The sequence below is a fragment of the Gossypium raimondii genome, chromosome 6, assembly GCF_025698545.1.
Source record: "Gossypium raimondii isolate GPD5lz chromosome 6, ASM2569854v1, whole genome shotgun sequence".
Taxonomy (NCBI): Eukaryota; Viridiplantae; Streptophyta; class Magnoliopsida; order Malvales; family Malvaceae; genus Gossypium; species Gossypium raimondii.
Genome location: NC_068570.1, coordinates 3,502,405 through 3,527,003, shown reverse-complemented (window position 1 = coordinate 3,527,003; position 24,599 = coordinate 3,502,405). Strand labels below are relative to the sequence as shown.

Sequence of the window (24,599 nt, the reverse complement as noted above, 5' to 3'; positions counted from 1 at the left end):
TAATGCCATGGAAGGAATATGTTTGGTACACTTAATTCCCATGCAAAATCAATATTTTGTGAAAAGGAAACTTCATTCCAAAAGGATGTATCCCTTACCTAACACTAAAGACTTTTCAGATCCGAGTTTAAGGGGCGAACTTAGAATTTTTTTTAAAGGGATTGAATTTGAATAAAAAAAATTTTAGAGATAAAAATTTAATTTCGCCATTGTATTAACATAAAATTTAATAATTTTTCAAGGGATTAAACTATAATTAAATTTTAAATTTTAGGAGAGATCGAAATACAATTTTATAATTAAATTAATTCAAAATTTTGTAATTTCTAAAGCGACTAAAGAGGCAATTTTCATTTTGGGGCCACTAGCTTCGCTTATACATGCGAAGATAAACACATGTGACCTCACACCACATCTCATAGTTGTCTCTCTTTTTTCTTTTTTTTTGTGGTTCCCTCAAATGATAGATGAGTTTTTTTTTTAACAATCTCTAGGTTATGACTATATTTCCTCTTTTTGATATAATACTTAGAACTACCCATAGTCTCTCCTTAAACTATAAATAGGAGGATAATGCGCTTCAACGCACTTGAATCCACGTGCTCCTACATTGATAACAATACGCATGTCAACCGAGCTAGGACAAAATCTACAATAATAGATTAGTTAAAAAATGGATAAGTAGGGTAACCCTAATGGGTGGCTATGTACTTTTTGCTACCAAGCCAGATCATAAGGAATTAATTATGCATTCCATATCAATTAAAGGAACTCCATAATCTCCATTGATATACTTTTAGACATTATAATAAGGGTGGATTGTTAGTGAAGAAAAAGCATGGGAATTCCTTCTATCTTGTTTTCTTCTTGATTATATAAACAAGTCAGTAGTTGCCATCATGAAGATTTGCCACCATTAATATTCTGTTAGAGGTTACTTTCAAAAACAGATAAAAAAGGTCGTGTGTATATATATATATTCACCCATCTATCTAAAAACAGAGATGTTTGGTAATGCAAAACAGAGTGGAACAGTCAATATAACATGCTTGAAGATTACTCAAACAAGATGTGATATTTTTTATTAAGGAAACTCTCTCTTATACACAAAAGCTGGCATCCAACAAACAACCCTTAGAAGGGCCTTTTTTTTGTCATTGGCTACATGTTCACTTAGACTTTGAAAGAAGGGGAAAAACCCTAAAATAGGAAGAAAAGTTTTGAAGTTTAGGTTTCAATTAGGCAATTTAGGTTGTGGGAAAACAATGAGGACTTTAAAAGTCATTTTATTGCCTTGCAAAAGGAATCAAATGGGGGAGATGATTAGCTAATGTTTGATACTGATAATCTTTTCTGATAATGGTTGGTTCAGTTGTTTGAGTATTCGTTAGAATTTCAAAAAACGTTGGGTTTCAAGTTTTTTTAACAATTTTATTTGATGGGTGATTTATAAATACCACTTTCGATCCTCTATAAGACTAGTGATATACCTCAATCTTGTATCTTTTTTTATGGAAAAAGAATTGTTGATACCCTTTGATGTTTTTGTTTTGAAAAGGTTAAAATATGTTGTCAGTCACTTTATTTGTATAGAATTTGAGATTTAATCTCTGTACTTTAAAAGTTAAAAATTCAATCCTTCTACTTTTTTTAATTTAAAAACCCTAGTCCAGTTATTATTGTTGTTGGTAGTTTATGTCAAAATTTGTAAACTTATATTATTTCCTAGTAATTATATGCCACGTTGTTTGAGGACAACCTAACCAAAATTTCAAATTGACAAAATTTGATAGAAAATACTTATAGATTTGAAATTTTAACTTTTTAAGTATAGAGATTGAATCTCAAACTTTATCGAAGCAAAAGGACTAATAGCATATTTTAACATCTTGAAAAAACTGAAACACTGAACAAAATGGGAAAGGACTTAGCTTACAAGTGTTGTCTTTGAAGTTGTCCAAAAATGGATTTGGTGAATCAGATTTTGATACAAACCTCCCACCTAACATGAGACTAAAAGTCTCCATGGCCATGATTTAAGTAACTCTCAAGTGATGTAAAAACCAAAAGGGTCTCTCTTGATTCCCCTATTTACCCCAAGTAAAGAAGCCACTAAAATCATACAAAAGGCATAAAAATCATATGCTCTTTCTAAGGAAGATGGGTTTGGTTTGGTTGGTTGGTTGAGTTGTTGGGGTCAATTGGTTTAGGCAAACTAACCTTCGGCAATGCCACTCTAGCTTGCCTAGGCCTGGTCAGTTGTTCAAGTACTGATTTGGTCACATATGAATTAAACAGATACATAAAGTGAACATACATCCCAAATTAGGGGCCAAGTTTTAAATTAATGGGTAAACTTAAAATGTTTGGCTAAATCCTTATTTGTCAGTCAAGTTAATTTTAGTATTAGAATTTTATCTTTTGGTTAAGTGATATTGAATTTGTGAGTTGAATCACAAAATAACCTCTTTTTTTTATAGTGTGGGAGTCAGTAAACGGCATTCCTCCATTTGTGGTTGAATCAATGGAAGCAAACCGGAGGCGGACGGGGCCGACAAATTAGGGTCTCGTCGGGGTTGGAATGTGGGAAGGTAGTCTCTGCAAGGGAATTTCAAGACAAACGGAGAGTCAGTTTTAAACAAGAAGAGATGATAGTTTTAAATGTTTGGAGAGGGTTTGTGACTTATGTGTAAGTTGAATTTAGGTTACTTTATTTATTATTTTTTCAGATCGATTTTTGTTGCAACTATTCAGTACCCAATGTCGGCTCAAATGGGGTGTTTATTACTAATTTTGCATAAAGTCCCTTGAATATTTGGATGGTTTCACCGATCACACCCTTTTGTGGACCCCCTATCCCAACCTTTTTCTCATAAAGCTTAAGATTCCTTTTGCTCTTCACTTGGGTGCAATCTTCTTGCCTTCATCCCTTTTAGGCTAATGGGACCTCAGACTCACCAAGGCGGCCAACCACCGCCACAAAAGAAGAAAACCCATATAATATTTTTCCAGAAAAAAAAAATTGTTTTACGCATGCTACATGTAATAATGAGGTAATGAAAAAAAATATCATTCTAATCCTTTATAATATCAAGATAATGATAAAATTAAGTTCTTAATAATTTCTTGGACAGCTCACTTTTTCTTGAGAAATTCATCCGTTTTTCTTTTTGAATTATAATAACAGGATAAAGTCTGAACAGAAATTTATATGTCTATTGAAATAATTATTCATCTATATCGAATTTTAATACAATTTGCATACATTTTGTTTTAAATAAGATAAATTGTTAACATGTCATTTTATTAGATTAAAAATAAAAATTTAAATTATTTCCATCTAAATTAAAAATATTTGCAAAAAGAGTTTTCTATTTCCTCGAGAAATCTTTTTTTAAGTCTAGATGAACTTATTTAAATTCTTTTTAACCTAATAAAATATCATTTCAACAATTTATACATAAAAGGAAAATTATACACATAGATAACAAGATTAATGAAATGTGAAATGTGAAAATTGAACCTAAAAATTTAATTTATACAAATGCACCAAATTAAAATCGATTTATAATATTGCAAATTGTATCAAGCTCAGATATAGTTTTGATATTTATCCCGATTAAAAACATTTGATAAAATTTTAGGGCAATTTTGCACCTTTTCAAACAGCGAACTACAGTGTGTAACAGCAAGCAGAAAATGTACAAATGATAACAACTAGAATAGTGGATATAGTTTAACTCTTCTTCTTGTTGGCATCTCAAAAGCTTAGCACACAACAAATGTGAGAATAGTGGTCCATTGTTAAATCCCAGAATTTTTACAAGGCCCAAAATGCAGTCAGTGTGAACCCACAAAAACAACAGTTTTTACTGTGAAATGAAAGGATTAGAATTGAGCCTATAAAATTAATCAGAGACTGCCAAAACAATATGCATCTAACAATCAATTTTAGAATTGCTAAAATTTCTCTCTACAGCACTACTTGAGCTATTATCCATTCTATGATATCAGATTAGTCAGGACTAAAGAAAAGCAGAAGATGAAAGAGTTACTTACACCTTTAATAAAAAAAAGGGGAAGGAGGGATTTCCTTCCGGTGCTTGGGAGCTATCTCTCACAACTACAAACATCTCAGCTTCAGAAAAGCTATATGTAAATCTACTTCTACATCATCATTGTTGCAAAGAGATTAGATCCTATCATGCACGAGATTTTAAGTATTCACTTGTGCATTCTTAAGTCAGGGGAGTTATGCCGCAAGGGTGAGAGAGGCTTCCTTGCTGAATCCGGATCAGTGAAATCAATCTTCTTCTCAATTGGACTGCATATCTTGGGACTTGATTTTCGCTTGTTTGTCTGCGAGAGAGTCAGGCAAATAATAGCACTAAATCAATGAATTTGTGATTATGGACTAAACACATGCAGGAAATGCACTTAGTCTTTACATGTGAGAACAAGCACTCGTGCAAGACAAAACAGATACAGAGAACCCAACATATTCCCTCCTCACCTTCGTAGATGCACTACCAGAATGCTTCCCATCAGAACCATGGAGGTTCTTTTCTTTGTGGTATTGCCTCAATAATCTTTTGTTCGCTTCATCCAATATGTTGTTTTCTTCAAACAGAACTTTGACCTATAGGGATAAAAATATCTTTTTTATGACAAGGAATATGCAAATTTCAACGAGCATGCAGTGTTAGAAGTTCTTGGTTATTACCTCATCTTCAGCTTTACAAAGGTTCATTCTGAGATGTTCTTTGTCTTTCTCAAGGGTCTTTACTTCCGCAGCCAGTGACAAAATTTTTCGAGTTGAAGGCCTCAACCTACAAAGCAAAACAAGCCAAAAAATTGATTCAGAAATATGTGAGTAGTCTATCAGGGAAGAAAGCACATATATCTCCATTAACCAACAAAGTTGCAGATGAAAGAAATAAAAGAAGAAAAAGTCACCTATTCCACATTTTAAGCATCTTTTGACATGGTTCAAGTGAATTATTTGCCTCCAAGAATGCTCGTCCACACATAACTTCATCTTTAGAAATCAACGTTGATAGAACCGACTCAAGCAAATTCTCTTCCAAAGCAGTGCCCTCAGAAGATGAATCAATCTTCAAGGAATATATATATGCTTATCAGTCACTTCAGAGGTATCATAGTACTAAACAGAACTATATATGATGGCGGGTTTTCTAATCAAATCATATAACATTAAAAACTGAAAACAATCTACTTAAAGCAGTTCCATTGTGTTCAAGTTATGTCATCTAATGGTTTTCTCATGCATGCTCAACTAAGTTCAAATGTTAACTAAGGATCCTCAAGTCAGCAATATCAACAATTGAAAACAAAGTAAAAGTTAATTAATTAAAGGAAAATTTTTAATTTACCCCTTGGTTCTCATAATGGTGCTTGTAGAACCTTAATTCTTCAGTTAATTTCCTCAATTCTTCTTCCAATTCATGAGCCCTAATCTCAGCTTTCTTTGCCCTCTCATCAGCTTCATTCCCAAAATCCATCAACGCTTCCCTATCACGATCATAGAGCGAACACTCTCTTTCCCATTTGTTACACTGAGTCAACAGATTCGCACACTCCGCCGCAAGCTTCTGATTCTCCTCCACGAATCTCTTCAACGCCGCCGCATTCATATTCGCTTCCGCCTTAAAAAAATTCAATATAAAATGTCAATAATTCCACATTTGAATAAAACGAAAATAATACTCAAAACTGAGTTAACGAACCTTTGAGCGCTCGATGATTTGATCTTTCTCCTTCAATTTTGAGAGAAGGAATAAGCACTGGTCACGGAGTCGACGCTGGGCTTCTTCGGTGGAGCGGAGCTTTAGTTGCAAAGATTGAGTTGAGATTTCAAGACCTAAGGAATCTTCAATTGTTTCTTTAATGTAATTATCAACTTCTTGAGGAATATCCATGTCTTCCACAATTACTCCAAAAAAAATAGATTCTTGAATAATCCTAGACCTTAAAAGACCTTAAAAAAATTTTTAAAAAAAGTTTTCTTTTGGAGGAAAAAAATGTAGAATGAAAATGAAAGGAAAAAACGGGTGGGAAATTAGGGATTTTTAGGAAATGGAATTAGGGTTTTCTTTTTCTGCAAGGGAAGACAAGAGAGGGAGGAATTTTCTCTCTTTTTCTTGGACTTTTTTTTCCTTTTGCTGGGTTTTTTTTTTTTTTCGTGAGGAAGTTTCAAATGGAAAGAAAAATAGCCGTTAGAGTGCGATTTCGAGGATCAGATCTAAAAATTTATAATGTGGTCCCACACTTATACCTGGCAATATATTTTTTACCCTTTTTTATATTTTTGGATAAACTACAGCCAAGATCTAAATTATTAGTAATTTTAAGTTTTAGTCAATTAATTTTAAAAAGTTACAAAATGGTCACTAAACTATTCAAAAGTTTTCATTCAAGTCATTGGGCTGTTAAAATTGATTATGTATGGCCTTCTCTATTTGCATCGCCTGCACCAATCTCTAACAATAACCGTAAGATAAATTTAGATCTAAAATATATTCTTCTACTCTTCAATGGATACTAAGCTACCGTACCGACCATCGAATCATTGCATGGAGCTACTAGTCGAATTTAAAATTAAAAAAAAACTTAACAGTCTAATGACTTAAATAAATAAAAACTTTTGAATAATTCAGTGACCATTTTATAAATTTTAAAGTTAAATAAGAAAATATAAATATACTAATAATTTAATGACGTTGGGTATAATTTATCCAATATTTTTCCCTTTCATACTTATTCATGCAACAAATGGTACATTCTAAATTGAATATTATATATTTATTCAACTTAAAACAACTTGAATAAAAAATTTAATTTATATAGTCAATTTTATAAAATTAAAATAAAAGTAATTATATATACACTAAAATAAATAAGAAATTTTGGTGTTTCTAAAATATGTTTTAGAATTTTATATAATTATTAATAAGATGCATTCTATTTATGCATTTTAATTATTTCTAAAAAATTTTATAAAAAAATGCTGACAACATCATTCTGCCACATGGCAACTTTTGGTGATTTATGTTAGTCACGTAAACATAGCTAACAATCAAACTGAATTAATGGAAGAGGCCAATTGATTTTTTTTCATTAAGGACTCAATTTGATACAATTTTTTTTATTATAAAAACTCAATTAATTTCGGAAATAAGAATAACTGAAAAAATGGTGCTTAGAATTGTTGGCGATACTTTGCCAGAACTAGCCACGCCATCATCACCTCGCTTGATCACAATCTCGCTGATTACAACATCGCCTACAAATGACGCCTCGCCAACCATAACGCTAGCTGGCGCATGCATGCTTCACACGTGAAACAACTCTACCTTATCTTGCCAAAGATTGGTGTTGAGTTTTTCAATTCCATTAAAATTTTATTTAATAAATAAAATTCAAGAAATTATTATATTTTTCATCAAATTTCGAGAGGGTAAGTGAATATTTTTCTACCAAACCTATTCCAAAATACAAAATCTTTTAAAATTTGAATATGAATTATAATAAATTAATTTTTTTAAAATATTAATCTCATGTTCTTATCATATCTGTTCTTTTTTATACAATGTCTAGAACTACCCGTAACCTCTCTGTAACCCTTAAATAGAAGTATAATGTGTTTCAGCGCACAACAATGTCAATCGAGTTAATACACTTAAACCGCATCAAAAATTTAATTGTATCAAACGTTTCCAAAGTATAATCGAGTTAATGCACAACAATGTCTAGAACTACTACAAAACTCTTAAGTGTGTTAATTGTATCAAACGTTTCCAAAGTATGATCCCAATTCTAAAATGATTCTTAAATTCTAAATCATTCTAATTACATCTTTAAACTATTGAGATTATATCAATTAGGTCCTTTCATTATTAAAATTTTTGATTTAGCTATTAAATGTCACGTTAAATCTTATGTGACATGGTTTTAAACTGTTATGATTTTCTTTTCTTTTCTTTTTGTAGATTGATACTTGATCCTTAGTTGACTCATTTCTTTTTTTCTTTTTATAGAGATCTTTAGTTTGATTCTTGATTTGCTTTTCCATTTTATTGCGTGAAAACTTTGTATTGTATTAGCCTTTGAAACTGTTTTCTGTGTATGTGTGTGCGCACACTAAGCAGTCATTATTGTCCACCTTGAGGGCAGCAATGACTGAAATAGACTAGGGTTCCAAAAACCCTAGTTTGCAAAATAAAAATGACATGGGCTTGGGCCATGAAAATGGGACTAGAAGACATTTGGACTCTTCATTTTTAAAAATCAAGTGGGCTACAAATTTAAAATCAGGCTCAAATTTGAAAAAGGAAATTGGGCCAAAAGTGGATTTGGACCCAATTAAGCTACTACTCAAAACTGATTCGAGCCTTACAATCTAATATGGATTTTTTTAAAAAGATTTGGGCTTAATAAAAACTGATTTGAGCTGTTAGCTCTTGAATAATTTTGTTTGAAACCAATTTTGTTTAATTTTTATTTTAAACAGAAATTTGATTTTTTTTTATTAAAATTTCCAAAAGCAAACATAAATGGAAATCCAAATATCCACCCATTTCAAAATTTTAAAAAAATTAATTAGAAAATTTTAAAATTAGTTTTAACTTAATTAAAACCAAAAGTGATTTAGAAACAATTCAGAATTTATTTTAATAGAATTAAACCAATATCCAATTTAATTTAATTTATTTTTAAAAATTTAAACAAGAAAAAATCAATTTAATTGATTTCATTTTAAATTAAAATCGCTAAAATTTTATTAATAAATTCAAGTTCATTGCAATATTGTTAAAGTACTTTTTTTGTTATTTTAAAATATTAAACCATTGATTTTAATTAATTTAAATTAAATTAAAGGTGTAAACACTTAGACCTGAACTTTTAAATCCAAAAATTAAAAGGATTAAATTCTTAAAAATAAAAATAATGAGATTAAACTTTAAATACACGAAGAATATAGGTACTTAGAGCAGAAATTGACCTTGTCTTAAATATATTTATTTCTTAAAGTTTAAGGAATGATATTTAAGTTAAAATGGAAATGAAAAGGAAAGAAATTCAACACACGCAATCACGATATTCATGATAAAGACTCAAAACATACATTTGACTTCCAATAATGTTCTAAAAATTCTAAATGAACGATATTTTTCCCCTAATCCTTATCCTAAACCTAAATCTGCTTAAGGAAAGAGTTTTCGATTAATCCCGAGTTTTTCATATAATTTTTGTTAAAGTTATTGATAAGATTCGATTAAATAATCGGTCTTTATTATTGATACGGAATCCCGGATCTAGACACAAGAGAAACACAAATTAGAAATAAAACGAGAATAAATAAAATTAGTTAAAATAATAATAAATAAATAAATAATAAAAAGGATAGATTTGCCCTATGGAACCCTTGGTTAACTTGTAACCAAAAACGCCAATGATTGAGCGGCTCCCTACGAAACCCCTAGAAGAATAACCTCTAGAAACACCGATGAACGGGAAAGAAATTTGAATATTTGCAACTCCGAAATACCCTCGAAAGTAACAAACTCCAAACTAAATAGCAAGAGAAGAATCACTCTACTCCCAAAAAATTTGCCTCACACAAATTTGAAAGAAAACAAATACTCTTCTTTTTATTCTTCCCTCAATGTGTAGAAAACAAGCCTATTTATAGGCAAATTACAAGAGTAATTGAATCCTAATAAAACTCTTTAAAATTATCTAAGAAAATAAATAAATAATAACCTAACCAATAAAATTACTTAACTCATAAATGATGTGTCCCAACCAATGAGAATTAAGTAAATAATAATAATAATAATAATAATAATAATAATAATAATAATAATAATATACATAAAAGATTAATCCACCAATTTATGGGCTTTCACTATTCCAAGATTGGTCCAGTGAATTGCATTCTCGTATTTGTCAATGTCACGAACATGATGAATTAAATTTGTAGCAACAAAGTCTTGGACAAAAGCATTCATCTTTAATTTTAATTGTCGTGCCTTGCTTCGAGTAATTGGACCACTAGGAAAAACAACCCCTTGAGTGTCACCTCCTTGGCTCGTATCAATTATTTAATTTTAACGTTGTGTTTGTAATTGATTCTCTCTTATTCTTACCTAAGTCCAATTATTTTATTAGAATTTTTGAATTTAAAATATTTTCAAATATATAGGATAAAATACTAGTCTATGAAAAATTCAACAAATGAAATATTTCATAGGATGGATTTTCTTCGAAAATAAATAAAAGTTTATTAGAAAAAGAAACATTTTGTTGACCAAATTCTAGTAAAAATATAATTTATTAGTTTAAATATTGAGATTTTGATGGCTTGTGTAGGAATATCACTTAAGTAAATAATGCGGATGTATAGGTCTTATTCAAATTTATTTTTATACGAATATAATTATTTAAACATGTATTGTTTTATATTTGCAATTGAAATAGTATTTATAATCATAAAATATAAATAAAATGTCATTTTAGTTTGCTCGTTTATTTTTCTAGGCCCGAGCCCAATCTGACCCGAAAATAGTTTTAAAATTTTGCCCAAATTTAATCTAGATAAAAAATGTTAAACCTGAGCTTGGTCCGCCCATATTAATTTTTTTAGATTATTTTTTTATATAAAAAAATATAATATATCAAATAGACTAAAAATATTAAAATAAATGTTTCCTAACAGATTAAAAATACATATATAAAAAAAGTCTTTATACTTAAATAACACTAACATAGTTGCAATTTAACAAGCAAATCCCTCTAAAATAGTATTAAAATTAAGAATAAAACAAGAATTGTACAATATCCAAACAGTAACAACAAAATAGTAGCAATATAATAGTGAAATGATATCAAAACAACAGCAAAAGGCAATAGAATTTTGTTTGTCAAATTCAGGCCGAACCAAAAAGTCTTGCTTAAGGCTCGGTCTGTTTTCTAAACGGGCCTTATTTTTTTGTCCAAACCCTCTTATTTTTCGGGTGAGTCTTCAGGTCTGGGTGGGTGGCCCGACCCATGATCAAGTCTAGAGTCGACTGAGCACCATCTCAACAATGAAATTACTAAAGTACCATCTCACATACAAATTAAGTTGTATTTTTATAAGGGTAATTTTGTCTTTTCATATAGTATATCAATGAAGATTTGAACCCAAAACATCATACATGATAATCAATTAACTTTATCATTATAACCAAAACATCAATTTAATTTTTATGTAAATTTTTAATAAATATATTTGTTACGAATTTTTTTTCACGCATATTATAAATGGTCATAAATCTAGTATTTTTTTCTACATTTTTTAAACTTCCCACAACCCCTCCTGATATATTAACTAATCAAATTAGAAGAAGATTACGCATCTTAAACCCGTACACTCCAAAAAATTACAATAAGAACAATACCGATAAAATTAAAATTCAGCCAACAACCTTTTGATCTAATGACAAAAACATTAAATTGTAGATGCAAGCGCTTGAGTCCAATCCCGAACAATCTCAACTTGAAATTTTACGTCTTTAATCGTATACTTGGTCCTAATTGATATGCTAATTACTAGAACAACTCGTTTTAATGGAAATTTCCTCTAATTAATTATATTAAATGGAATGTCATTTTCTAACACGGCCGTCCCTATAACTAGTCAAATTTCCCAAAATAATTCCCGTAGCAGAAAACGTGGGAAGTTGACGAAATAAACTCCCTACTTTTGTAATTTAATTAATTAATTACTTAACTATTAATTATTAAAACAGTCACTTTTATTTTTCTTAAATTACATTTTAGTCATTTATGTTTGAAGTGTTATGTTTTATTCACTTACATTAACGTGTTGTAACATTTTAGTCACTGAACTATTAATTATTGTTAACAGTGTAACGGTAAGCTGGCGTGGCACGTTAAATCATAATTTCAAACAAAAATTTTAGGTTAAATTATACGATTGGTCCCCATTTTTTTTCGTTTTGAGCAATTTATGTTTTTTCTTTTATGCTCTTTTAACTTTCCTTTTTTTTTTTCTTTTTTTTTCATTCTCTTTTGTTTCTCCCTCTATTTTCTTCCCTTCTCCATCTCTTTTAACGTAAAAGAAAAAAATTTGAATTGCTCAAAATGAAAAAAAGTATAAGGACCAATTGTATAATTTAACCTAAAATTTTCTTTTAAAACGATTATTTAACGTGCCATGTCAGCTTACCTTTACATCGTTAATGACAATTAATTCTCAGTGACTAAAATGTTACAACACGATAATGTAAGTGACTAAAACGTAGCATTTCAAACATAAGTGACTAAAATGTAACCCGAAGAAAACAAAAGTGACTATTTTAGTAGTTTACCTTTATTTTAATTAATCATATATTTTACCGGCTAAATTAAAATATGTTGTTATTCCTTATACTTAAAAAGTTAAAAAATAAGTCTTTCTATTATTTTAATTTAAAAACTCAATCCTATTATTAAAATCGTAAATATTTTCTATCAAAATTTGTCGATTTGAAAATTTGATTAAGCTGTACTCATATGACCTCATATGACATTGTATATGATTAATAGAAAATAAAGATGTTAAATTGATAGATTTAATTTTTAAATTGAAAAAAAAAGATTGAATTTTTAATTTTTAAAGTACATGGACCAAATTGAAAATTCTAACAAGTACAGGGACTAGCAGCAGATTTTCACTCTTTTTCTTTTGCCGTGTCTTTTTAAGTATTTATAGCTTGTCGTAAGAAATCGACATGAACTGTGTTCTTTTCCCTTCTTCTTCCTTCAACTCTCTATATTTGTAAGTGTTGTTTCAATGGGGTATCACAACAGGCTTAGAATCGTCTCCGGAATTTTAAAAGACAAGGGTTCATTAATCAAAACAACTTTATCAACGAAGCGCCACAAAGCTTCCGCTCGTCGCGTCATTCTACGCGCTACCACCCACGGCTCCTCTGTTCCCCCATCAGATCACCGAATCGCCGCCGTTATAGGCCTCGGTCATGGCTCACGTTTCACAGCATGCACTTGTATACAAGCTGTCATGGACCGTCTACACCGCACCAAAGATTCATCGGTCGCTCTCAAATGTCTCTACACAATCCATAACATAATAAACAAAGGTTCCTTCATCTTGAAAGATCAGCTTGCGATTTACCCTTCTTCCGGTGGCCGGAATTTTCTCAACTTGTCGACGTTCCGAGACGGTTCCGATTCAGAGACATGCGAAATGTCGGCATGGGTCCGATGGTACGCCGGAATCTTGGAACAAAATTTGATGGTCTCGAGGGTCTTAGGTTATCACCTTAACTCACCACGATCCAAGAACGAAATCATAGGGTTTTTGAACTCGGATTTACTAAAGGAACTTGATGTTCTTGTTAATTTTGCCGATTATTTGGGTAATGTACCGGCCGATTCACTTTATCTTCAACGAAAGAGCTTGGTACACGAGATTGTGAGATTGGTTAGCGAAGATTATAGATCAGTACAACGTGAAACCTTCGTCCGAGTTACGGAACTCGGAGCGAGGATGGTGAGTTTGAGTTGGAGTGAGTGTACTGAGTTCCTGAGTTGTATAGACAGGTTCGAGGGTTGCAAGGAGAGGATAGCTGTGTTGTTGGTGAACAGGAACAGGAACGATGATTTGTGGGGTTTAATAAAGGAGACGAAGGCGAACCTTGTGGCGGCGATTGAAAAGAAGGAGAATGAAGGGAAAATGGTGGTGGTTGCAACGGCGGACAATGAGTCGAACAAATTGACTCGGTTTAGCCAGTTGTTTCGGTTGGCGCCTAGTGGGCGGTGGGTTGAGTTTTGACCGAGTCACTACCTAAACTGTTTTTAGCCGTTGTTTGAAACTTTCCCTTTGAATGGTGTACATAATCATTTGAGGTTCTTTTAATTATTGTAAAGTTTTTTTAAATATCCACGTGGCCTTCCAATTTATGAATATTATTTTTCTTACAATTAATATATTTTTGAAAATTAATATTTTCCAATAATATCATTTTTAGGGTTTCAACTCGAGTGATTGCAATGTTGATAAAAATATTTACTATCAAGGACCGAATCAAAAAATTTAGATTGTGGGATCAATTTAAAAAAATTAAAACGTTTATAACTGTCATATAAATTAATGCTTAATATTTTTTCTTATTGTTCTTCTCCTGCTTCACTGGTAAACTTTCTTTTAAAATAGTTTTATGTTTTTACTTACGAAGCTAGTAATTTTGTTCACAAAAATAAAATAATTTAAGTGCTTTTTAATGACATGATAATACAATATATCAATTTTCACAATAATCACGCAATAAATAACAAATTCTAAATGAAAATGTTAATTTTAATTAATATTCAAGAAATTAAATATTATAAATACAATCTATCCCGATTTATTTAAGGGATTGTATTAATCAACATTTAAAATTATTACCCAATTACAATATGAATATTATACAAAATCAATATCCCAAAATCATTTAATAAATAAAAAAACTAAATATTGCATAAATTTTTAATCTATCACAAGAAAAGCTATGACTGTTGAATTGATTTTTTTCTATTTTATGAATTTATTAATTTATTTATCAACCTGGACCAATCGTTTAGATAAATAACCAATAGCTTGACTAGTTTAACCATCAATTTGATAAAAAAACATTGGTTAAATTCGATATTACATCAAACATAAAACTTCAATTTTATGAAGTTTATGTTTTGAGACATGCTTAAATTAACAAAAGTAAAAAAAAAAACGGAAGGTGAAATTATTAACATGTATTGAGTTGAATGGTAAGAATTTCGATTCCGCTAAGTAATATGGATTTGAGAATTAGAAGTTGAATTTCATTTATAGTATAAATTGTAAAATGAAATGCATATTTTACGAATAAATTAGTTGATATTCAATATAATATCAATATATATTAGAAAAGTAAAAAACAATAGATTTTTCAAATCCAAAAATATTTCAAGAATTTCAAATTCATTACTAAATAGACATATAGAAATACTTAGATTAGAGAAATTATCACGAACATATCCCTATCCATAATTATCTAGGAGATGGCAATATCTTAGATGCTATGAGGAATTTTTCGCGCAGAAAGTTTTTTAATTGAAGAATTCTTCATTTTTGTCTTAGAAATAAGATCGATATTGAGTCCTAGGTTGATACCAGTACTAAGAGTAGCAAAAATATTAAAACTGTGGTTAGTAATTATCAAATAATTGATAAAATGAACCCTTTTTTATTTCACAGTTTATCAAGATAAAAAAAAAAAAACAACCGATCCAATAAAAAAAGAAACCATTTTGATTGAATGAGACTGAATGAAGAAATACTAAATCGTCCTATACCGAATCTAGAACTTTGGTTTTTCTTAGAATTTGTGCTACTAAATAATTGCATATAAGGTGAAACCATGGATCATATCAATAAAATTACGGTTCTAAATAATTTATTTCAATTTATTCTAATTTTGAAATTCAAATCCAAATTTTTAAATGAGTAAAATTTTAAATTTAAATTTTATAAATTAAAAAAATATTGATGGAATTTATTTACCACTTATTTAAAAATTTAACTTGAATTAATTTCAAATTTAATAGAAAATCATGCAATTATGGGACGCTAAATAAGTGGAGATATTATAAAGGCTTGATGTTGTGAAGTGCTGGCTCATCAAATTGCGGTGATAACGGTCGAGATGTCCAACTATGATTCCCTAAAATCCCTCAAAAGGTGTGATTGGTGGTCCTTACTGCTAAGATCCTTTCCAGTTTTGAGCTCATCTTATTCTTCGGCATTAGCCTGCATGGTCCTTGATGTTTGGCCTCATATTTATTTTATTCTCTTTTTATGGGTAATTTGTTTATGATTAAAATATGCCATAGTTCTCTAAACTCTTCACAAATTCAGAATTTAATCTTTGTATTTTTATTTTCAGAATTGTAGTCTCTTTACTTTTTTAAATTTCAAAATTTAGGTCCAATTATTAATATAAAGGCATGTCTCGCATTTTTCGGACCAAACAGTGTGTCACGACGAGAAGAAAGCCTTCGTCCTGACGACATGACGCGCCCTCATCACGACGTGGCGACATGTTCCTTAAGTTTTTCAACTTTCTTCTCTCAATTAAACTCTGTTTTAGTTTTCCACTTAAACTCTAATTAACTTAGGAATATTCTAGTCATACATGCTACGAATTTCAGCCTATAAATAAGCCTTAGTTACTCTAGATTAGAGGTGCTCATGGGTCGGGCCGGGCCCAAAAAAAATTTTGGCCCCCGGCCCGGCCTAAAATATGGGCCTAAAATTTTGTCCAGACCCGACCCGAGAAAAATTCCCAAGCCCGAGCCCGACCCGGCCCGTCCCATTTTTTTAATAAACACAAAAAATTTATTTTAAAAATAAAAAATAGAAAAAAAGTATTTTAAAAATAAAAAAATAAAAAAATATTTATTATATTCGGGTTGGGCCAGTCCGGGCCAAAAAAGTGGTGCCTGAGGCCCGGCCCATTTTTAAAAAGGGCCTCATTTTTTTGCCCAAATCCATATTTCGGGCGGGCCGTCGGGCCTGGCAGGGATGCCCGGCCCATGAGCACCTCTACTCTAGATTTAACATAACAGAAATATTGAGATTGAGAGAATTTTGTTTTTTGTTTTAAAGGGTTTTTATTTCGGGGGTTCGGGTTTTTCCTTTTGATTCTTTTCATCTTTTGTACTCTATTTTTTTATAGTGAAATCTTCCTTTGTCTGTGGTTTTTTATTCTCATTTAACGAGTTTTTCTACATAAGATTTGCGTGTTCAATCTTGTCGTTTTTATTTTATTTACTCATTCATTGCATACATAGGTTATTTCCTACAGTTAATAATGTTATTTTTTTGTTAGATTTGTTAGTGTGACATTTTGAAATAAAAAAATACTCACATTGTAGCAACATAACTAAAATTAACATTATAATGAACTTGAATTTAATGAAATAATTTTAACAAGATTAACAGTTAAACCTAAATTTTAAAATATGAAAATGGAAAAACTTATTTCCTAAAAATAACACATAAACTAAAGTCTAAATTTATGAAACCTACACCTTTTGTTTATTTTAATCTTACTCCAAGAAAACCATACATTGTATTGTATACAGCTAGATTGGTTAGCAATTAATTGTTTGAGTTCATTTGTCCTTTTTCGCTACCTTGTTTTCATCTCTTTAATTTATGCTCATGTCTCTCTATCCCTAAGTACCTTTATCGTTTTTAATTGGGTAAATTGCAATAGAGGTAACCTAATTAGTAATTACTAGTACATTTTCTATTTTATGGTTAAATTCTACTATTACCTCTTGTACTTTGCAAAAGTTATAGATTTAGTCCACATACTTTAATTTGACCAAGTTTAGTCTTTATACCTTTTGAATTGGACAATTCTAGTTCCCATAGTTTTCAAATTTTAAAATTTTAGTCCTAACCCAAATGGTAACAGCTAAGTACGTTTGGTTTAATTCAATCACCAATTCTATATTATGCATATAGTGGTAGATTTAATCTATATTCTCTGATTGGATATTTTAATTTCCAACATCATGTCTAAAATGGATATTTTAACTTTCAACCACAATTTTTTCTCGACAATGCTAAATACTTGAAATTAACAAGCCATTCTTTTTTATAGCTCTTTCCAAAAGCACTTCTTCTAAACCGAGTTTTTCAAAAGCAATTCTTAATCACAACAACAATATCAAATTGGAAGTCTTAAACCAAACTTTTAAAAAGCATTTATTTATAACAATTTTCAAAAGCAATAAAAAAAACTAGCCCATATTGATATTTTGTTAATTTTAAAACTATAAAATCTCTAGAATCAACACTCTAATGGTTGGGTGCAGTGGTAAGTCACATTGTATTTTCAAGAGAAAACACATGTTTGAACCTTGGAGGACGATATTTTTAGGAGGGGAAACCCCCAACCCCGAACATGGACCATTAAACAGAAATGAAGAATTAAAAAAGAAAAAAAAAAGGAAGCCAGCCCCATGCAAAGTAGAAGATCCCAATTGTAATAATTTGGTCCAATAAACCCAGAAGCATTTTCAAACCCAATCAGAAACAAGTCCAATGGCAGATACGCCATAGTTGGCTGAATCAATGGTTGAAGTTGCTGGCATCAATGGCGAAAAATCAAAGTGTTTGGAGTTAGAAAACAGGTGAACACTACATTTTTGCTTATGATATTTAAACAGGGATGGAAAGCATTGAACATTATTTTGAAACAATTAACAGATTTTTATTGGCAGTGAAAGTTTAAGGTTTCCCAAAATGTGCAAAATTCATTGTCCATTTAGTAGATCCCTTGATTGTGGGTTGCCGTGGTTTGATCATTTCGCCCACCTTTTAACTCTCTGCTTAGCCTTTTCAGCCTGTAAACAAAGTGATAAATGAGACAATGTAGCTGTCTTTAAATGAACCAAAATCAATGTTTGAATGTATGATGCTTCTAACCTCCTTTTCCCAATCTCTTTGAATTGTGAATATAGCCAAAATCACTGTCTGAATAGCTGTTCCTCCTAAGATCATCCCACCCCAAATTCCCTGGTTTTACCATTACAAAATGTTGTCAATTCTGATCCAAACTCAAAAACATGAATCAAATAAACTCCAAATCTATACTCAATCTTGATACCAACTCATATACACCTATCAGTTTTGATACCAACTCAAGACCCTAGTCTTATAAACTCTAAACCCCATAGTTGATCTAATCTAATTTAATCATAAAAAGTTAACAATTCACGTCCATTTCACTCAAACTTGAATTAACAAGAACTTCAAATAATTCAAACTCGAAATGACTTAACAAGTAATTTGTATCCAAAGTGACAAAAATCCTAAACGATCTAAACTCGTAATAGTTCAACATAAACCCAAAACGACTCAAACCAAAACAACCTTAACTCAAAGTTAACCCGAATAAGCAATTTAAATTCAAAGTGATAATAACTTGAAATGGTCTAAACCCATAATGGGTTTACCAAAAAAAGCCAAAATTATAAATCAAAATAATCCAAACTCAGGATCTAAAATGACTCAAATCCAATCTATAGGGTGTTGTAAATGGTAAAATAAAGAGATTTTAAGTCGAATTGTCATTAGAACTCGGGAGGGTTAAGAGGGCCTTACCGGGACACCCAACTTGAAAACCCATCCCATCAAAATCCCAAGCGGGAGTCCAATAATATAATAGCAACCCAAGTTTATGTAAGCCACCGTTGCTTGCCACCCTGATCCAATTGCCACTCCTACAATTTACAACAACTTAGAAATTAAAAATTATTACCGGATTGAGTCTTAACTCAATTAGTGCGAGTATTATTATTAATGTAATAGTACGTGAATTTTAGTATACTAAAACACATTATCCTTCTAATTATGGGTTGAGGAGGGGCTATAAGTAGTTTTAGGCATTATGTCAAAGAGAGCAAATATGATTAATATACATTTCTACTGTTAAAAATTGATGTGGTTGACAAAGAGAGTTACACGTAGTACAAAGATTAGTTTTTAACAATAAAAATGTATGAAATTTTCAACAAAAAGACAAGTTTACTCTTTTATCTAACATACAACCATTATTTTTTTTAAGTGGAAAGAATAAAATGCAATCAACTCTTAGTATAAGGACCTTACGATACTTTTATCTTTATATGCCCTTACAGTATGAAACTTTTTTGCGCAAACAACAGTAAATGTCATCCAATTATTTTTTTTTCTCCTTTCTGTCACATAATTATGAAAAGTTATCAAAATAATCATCTAATTATTAGTAAATTTCTTTTTTTGTCACCTAACTATTCAGTTTTGTTTTTTGTCACCGACTTGCTAATCGTAAAAATAAAAATACCAAAAATTAAAGATAATTGAATGATCATTTTATAACTTTTTATAATTAAATGACCAATTATTAATAATTGGATAATTAATTTCTAATTTTTCATATTTAAGTGAAAAAGAAAACACAGAATTATATTACTACTAACGTAAATTATCCCGTTTTCTTTTTACCTGATAAGACTGGCTGAACACTGTTGAGTAGAATGGTGACGCCTAACAGGTAAGACAGCTTATCAACTTCTTCAAGGACATCATTGCTGGATGTGAATATCAATGCCACTTTATCACGAAGTACCAACACTATCACACAGAAGAATAGTCCAACAATTGTCGATTGCACGATTGACACCTTTGTAGCAAATTTCGCCGCTTCCCAATTGCCTGCTCCTAGCTCATTTGCCACCCTTACTCTGTCAACATCCGTCACCAATTTTTACTTTTTTTTTAAAAAAAGGTTAATTAATTTACATACGTATATATCCATGGGTCGGGTTATTTGTCCAGGTCCGAAAGATTGCTTGAATTTTAGAAGAGTTTATATAAAAATATTAGACCCGAAAAATAAACTTAAGGCAAAAAATTAGGCTTGTTTAAAATATGGGTCGAGCTCAAGTTTGAACATTCAAGACCCAAGTTCAGCCCGACCCGTTTTTAAGTTTATTATATTTTATATTATGTTATTTTTATATATATTATATAATTTAAAACACATTTAAAAAAATAAAACTATAATAAATATATAATACTACTCTAATATAAATATTAAAATAATGTTAAGATGACTATATAAAAACTTTCAATAAATAAAAAATATATAAAAATTTATTAAAAATTAAAATAATACAATATAAATATTTTTAAAAAATTAAAAAATAACATGAGCAGGCCTAAAATGGATTTAGGTTAGTCTTTTGTAAATATGCGTGGATTTGGGCAAATTTTAGGCCATATTTATGGCCGAGCAAGGCTTGGACAAACATAAAGTATGTTAATATCAAGCTTAGGCCCAACTCGAATCCGACCCGACCCATGAGCACCTCTAATTAGATCAAAGAACAAATTGATTTTTTTATTAAATTTTTTTCCAATTTTATTGTTAAAACTTTATCTCCGCACGTTAACATGGGATAAACGTGGCACACCATATGTCACTATTTTATTATTCCGTCAGTTATGTCAGTTTTTAATAGTACAAGTTAATAAAAAGTTTAATAAAAAATTAATTTACTATTTAATCTAATATACATAGACTAATTTATTATTATTTTATTTCAAACTTTATGTGAACATATTTGTCAGTATAGACCTTTTAATTTATCAACTATAAAATGAGTACATTTTGAAAAATGAAAACCAAGTGATCCTTCTTCAATCTTCTATCTCAACCTTTCAAATAAATTGGACAAAACAATTTTGGCGTCTTTAGACAATTCAATAATTAAAATCAGATTTTGAGTCCTTACCCAGTAGCAGCCAGGAAAGCCAGTGGAATCATAAGCTCCCATCCATTGATACTCATACTGCCAAATTTTGCCGACAGGAAATAATGTCAAGACCCCAAATCCAACTCACAAAAAACGAAGAAAAATTATGAAACAATAGAGACATGATGAAATTAGTATATTGGTCCAATTTGATTAGCTGTTTTCATTTTAGTCATCCAAATGTTAAAATCTTTAATGACGGTTAATTATACACGTCACGTCATGTTTGTACTTTCATTTTAGTTACTCAACTTTTAATTTATTTCATTTTAATCACTCAAAAATATCATTTTTAAGTATTATTTGAGGTAAAAAATTTAAAGTGAAAAAGAGGTAAAAATAAAGTAATACACTAAAAGTTAGATGACCAACTAGGTAATTTATCCTAAAAAAAAACTAATAATCCATAAAAGTTAGTAGAGTACTCATTAAAATTAACCAGCATTAAAGTTTTAAAATTCATTAACAATTTTATTTAATGCGTGATTTATAAATACCACTTGTAATAATTTTTACACATAAATAATATATAAATAAAATTTGATTATCAAAATAAAATTAGTTACTAAAATAACATGTTTTGAATAGCCTCCTATAAATTTAATAATAAATTGCCATTATTCATAAAGATTTGAAATTCGAAGTGATAGAAATCATCGTGAATGACCATAATTTAATCGAAAAAATTTAAAAATTATTCAAAAGCGTAAATTATTATTGAAAAGTAATACTTTGGTAGCATATTATGCGATGGATGACTTCCTACCTAAAGTGTTATATATATTATTTATTTATTATATACTTATAAAAGTAGGGAGTAAAAATGACGTACCAAACGGATAAGGCATCCACAGCCAAAGTTGCATTTGACAAGTATCCAGTCATCAATATCAGAATCCGATAGTACCAATTTTCCAAGCTGCAATTCGATTGAAATTAAATACCAACAAATTATACACACATATTTATTTATGTATATGTTGTTTTGATGTACCATAGCATGACTCCAGAGGCAGCAGAGAGTTTAAGAAACTCCCATAAGCCTGTAAATGCTTCCATCGAGTAACCGGTCCATGACAAAGGACACCCACCGAGGACAGTGTAGCTATAAAGCCCCAAAGCCCCAACCCACCACGAAATATCCAACGCCAACGAAGCACCAATCACACCCCAGTCCAACACGTTTACGAACACCCAACTCGTCAACACATTCACCCCTAAGGCAACAAACGAGACATAGGCTAACACCGCAGTCTTCGACTGGCTTTGCAAGAACCTTTGTAATGGGAACTGAAACGCAAAGCTAAAGTGCAAAGGTATCATCCAAATCGCCGCCACCCCCGACATCTCCGCCACATCGTCCGGCTGTCCTAATAGCTTTAAAACCGGGGTAGCAAATACGTAAAAGGGTAACAACAAGAAACAACAAAGGAGTAAAACGATCCATGATCTTTGCATGTAAATGCCCAACATGTGGTATTCTTTAGCACCAAAAGCTTGTCCACAAAGGGTTTCTAAAGCACTCGCCATCCCTAGCTATAGTAAAATGAAAAAAAAAAAAACTAATGTTAAGAGACAAATATGGTAGAAAAACTAATGAATGGAACAAAAAAGAAAGTTTGATCTAATGAAAATTTACTAGGAGGCCAAAGTTGAAGCCAACGATGACCGTATTGGCTATTGAAATAGCAGCAAGCTCAACATCACCAAGGTGACCAGCAAAAGCTTGGGTTATAATGTTCATGGAGTAACCAGCAACACGACTGATGATTGAAGGTCCTACGATGGCCCATAGCTTCTTTGTTTCGATCCATAGCCTTGTCCTCAAGTCCTTTCCTTCTACACCATCTTCATCTCTCAATATAGTTTCTTCATCATTTGAACTTGGTTCTGTTAGTAAAGGTTGATGGTATTCGTCACTGTTCCGATGGGCACCATCCATTAAGGAGACAAAAATAAAAAGATAGACTATGGGCTATCTTAGATTTGCTTGAGAGAATGGTAGATAGATATACTTAAGGTAATATATGCATGGTAGCAGTGTTGTACACATATACGGCACCTTGATTACATATTTATTAAATAAAAGGAAACACGAAAAACAAACAAGTAAAGTTCTTTCTAAAAAATAATATTAAATAATAATTAATTATAAAATAAGTGTAAAAATTAAAGAAATTTTAAGTCAAAAGTACTCGCCTGACACGACACTAATATTTTTTTTTGTAAAAATGATTAATGATTGTTCAAAAGTTGATCAAGCAGAATGATTTGCATTTTAATAAATAATTTGTTTTAACTCTTTTTTGTAATTAATTATTTTTTAATATTATTTTTGTAAAAATGCAGAAAACATAGAGAGTGATATTTAGTATTGTTTCAAGAAAAAAAGGGTAAATTTGTAATCTTTTTATTTATTCTTTTACCTTTTATTTGTATATTTTATAGAAAATAGAAAAGGAAAATTGTTATTAAAAAAATTAAAATCTAAAATATAAGTATATATGCCATTTTTTCCTTTTACTTTTTCACCCATGTGCCAAAATCACTATTTATGAAACTTTGGTCAATTCAGGCCAGTTTTAAGCCAAGTATGGAAAGTTGAGTGGGACTGAACTTTCAAAATGTGAATCCCGAAATCTTAGGGTATGAGTTTTATTTTGTTATTTTAATTTAATTTAAAAAAAATTCAAGTTGAGTAAAGGTAAAATAAAATTTGAGTCGAACCGAATCGAATAAAATTATTTAAGTTGAATTAAAAATTAAATATGTCAAATTAAAATCTTGTTACAAGATATTGTATAACTAATTTTGTGTTTCAGACATAAATTTAAAACCATATATATTTAAAAAATTCAAAAAAAGAAAAATATATTTTAGTATGATAAACTTGAGTAATTAATTTACTTATTTAGCTCTCAAAATTATTATTTTAGAAAAATTTTAAAATTTCAACTTTCTTTATATATTCTTTAGATTTTTTTAAAATACAAATTTTTGAATTTTTAAAATTGTTTTGATCTTTGTTTTTTTGTAATTTTTGTTTAGAGAGACCAATTTGTTCATTTTTGAAATTGACAGGGAACAAAGGTGTATTTACACTAACCTGTTATTTGAATTGTAAAATTCAACTCGATTCAAACTTGAAACTCGAATTACTTATGCGAGTTGACTCGAAT

The 24,599-nt window shown here is 30.2% G+C and overlaps 3 protein-coding genes across 3 annotated transcripts; 1 reads left to right on the top strand and 2 right to left on the bottom strand.

Annotated features, from left to right (window-relative positions):
- Window positions 1–3,933: 3,933 nt before the first annotated feature.
- Window positions 3,934–6,207, bottom strand: LOC105774514 (uncharacterized). The gene is made up of 6 exons (XM_012597020.2): window positions 5,748–6,207; window positions 5,394–5,666; window positions 4,957–5,114; window positions 4,724–4,829; window positions 4,514–4,639; window positions 3,934–4,359 (listed from the first exon to the last, which is right to left on the bottom strand). The coding sequence occupies exons 1-6, from the start codon at window positions 5,937–5,939 to the stop codon at window positions 4,225–4,227; spliced, it is 990 nt and encodes a 329-aa protein (XP_012452474.1). The 5' UTR covers window positions 5,940–6,207; the 3' UTR covers window positions 3,934–4,224.
- Window positions 6,208–12,812: 6,605 nt separating this feature from the next.
- LOC105774668 (putative clathrin assembly protein At4g40080) lies at window positions 12,813–13,968 on the top strand. The gene has a single exon (XM_012597232.2). It carries the CDS (start codon window positions 12,860–12,862, stop codon window positions 13,859–13,861), a length of 1,002 nt encoding a protein of 333 aa, XP_012452686.1. The 5' UTR covers window positions 12,813–12,859; the 3' UTR covers window positions 13,862–13,968.
- A 4,114-nt stretch (window positions 13,969–18,082) lies between these two features.
- LOC105773967 (protein DETOXIFICATION 27) lies at window positions 18,083–23,459 on the bottom strand. The gene is made up of 8 exons (XM_012596217.2): window positions 23,060–23,459; window positions 22,415–22,956; window positions 22,253–22,339; window positions 21,400–21,456; window positions 20,108–20,346; window positions 19,226–19,344; window positions 18,548–18,637; window positions 18,083–18,465 (listed from the first exon to the last, which is right to left on the bottom strand). The coding sequence occupies exons 1-8, from the start codon at window positions 23,360–23,362 to the stop codon at window positions 18,424–18,426; spliced, it is 1,479 nt and encodes a 492-aa protein (XP_012451671.1). The 5' UTR covers window positions 23,363–23,459; the 3' UTR covers window positions 18,083–18,423.
- Between the last annotated feature and the right edge of the window lie 1,140 nt (window positions 23,460–24,599).

Coding starts and splice junctions, on each gene's coding strand:
- LOC105774514 (XM_012597020.2), bottom strand. CDS start 5,939: ATGGATATTCCTCAAGAAGTTGATAATTACATTAAAGAAACAATTGAA. Junction 4,830..4,956: donor ATGCTTAAAATGTGGAATAG/GTGACTTTTTCT, acceptor TTTGCTTTGTAG/GTTGAGGCCTTCAACTCGAA. Junction 4,640..4,723: donor TTTGTAAAGCTGAAGATGAG/GTAATAACCAAG, acceptor TTATCCCTATAG/GTCAAAGTTCTGTTTGAAGA.
- LOC105774668 (XM_012597232.2), top strand. CDS start 12,860: ATGGGGTATCACAACAGGCTTAGAATCGTCTCCGGAATTTTAAAAGAC.
- LOC105773967 (XM_012596217.2), bottom strand. CDS start 23,362: ATGGATGGTGCCCATCGGAACAGTGACGAATACCATCAACCTTTACTA. Junction 19,345..20,107: donor TGTTCAGCCAGTCTTATCAG/GTAAAAAGAAAA, acceptor TGTAAATTGTAG/GAGTGGCAATTGGATCAGGG. Junction 18,466..18,547: donor AAAGAGATTGGGAAAAGGAG/GTTAGAAGCATC, acceptor CTTTGTTTACAG/GCTGAAAAGGCTAAGCAGAG.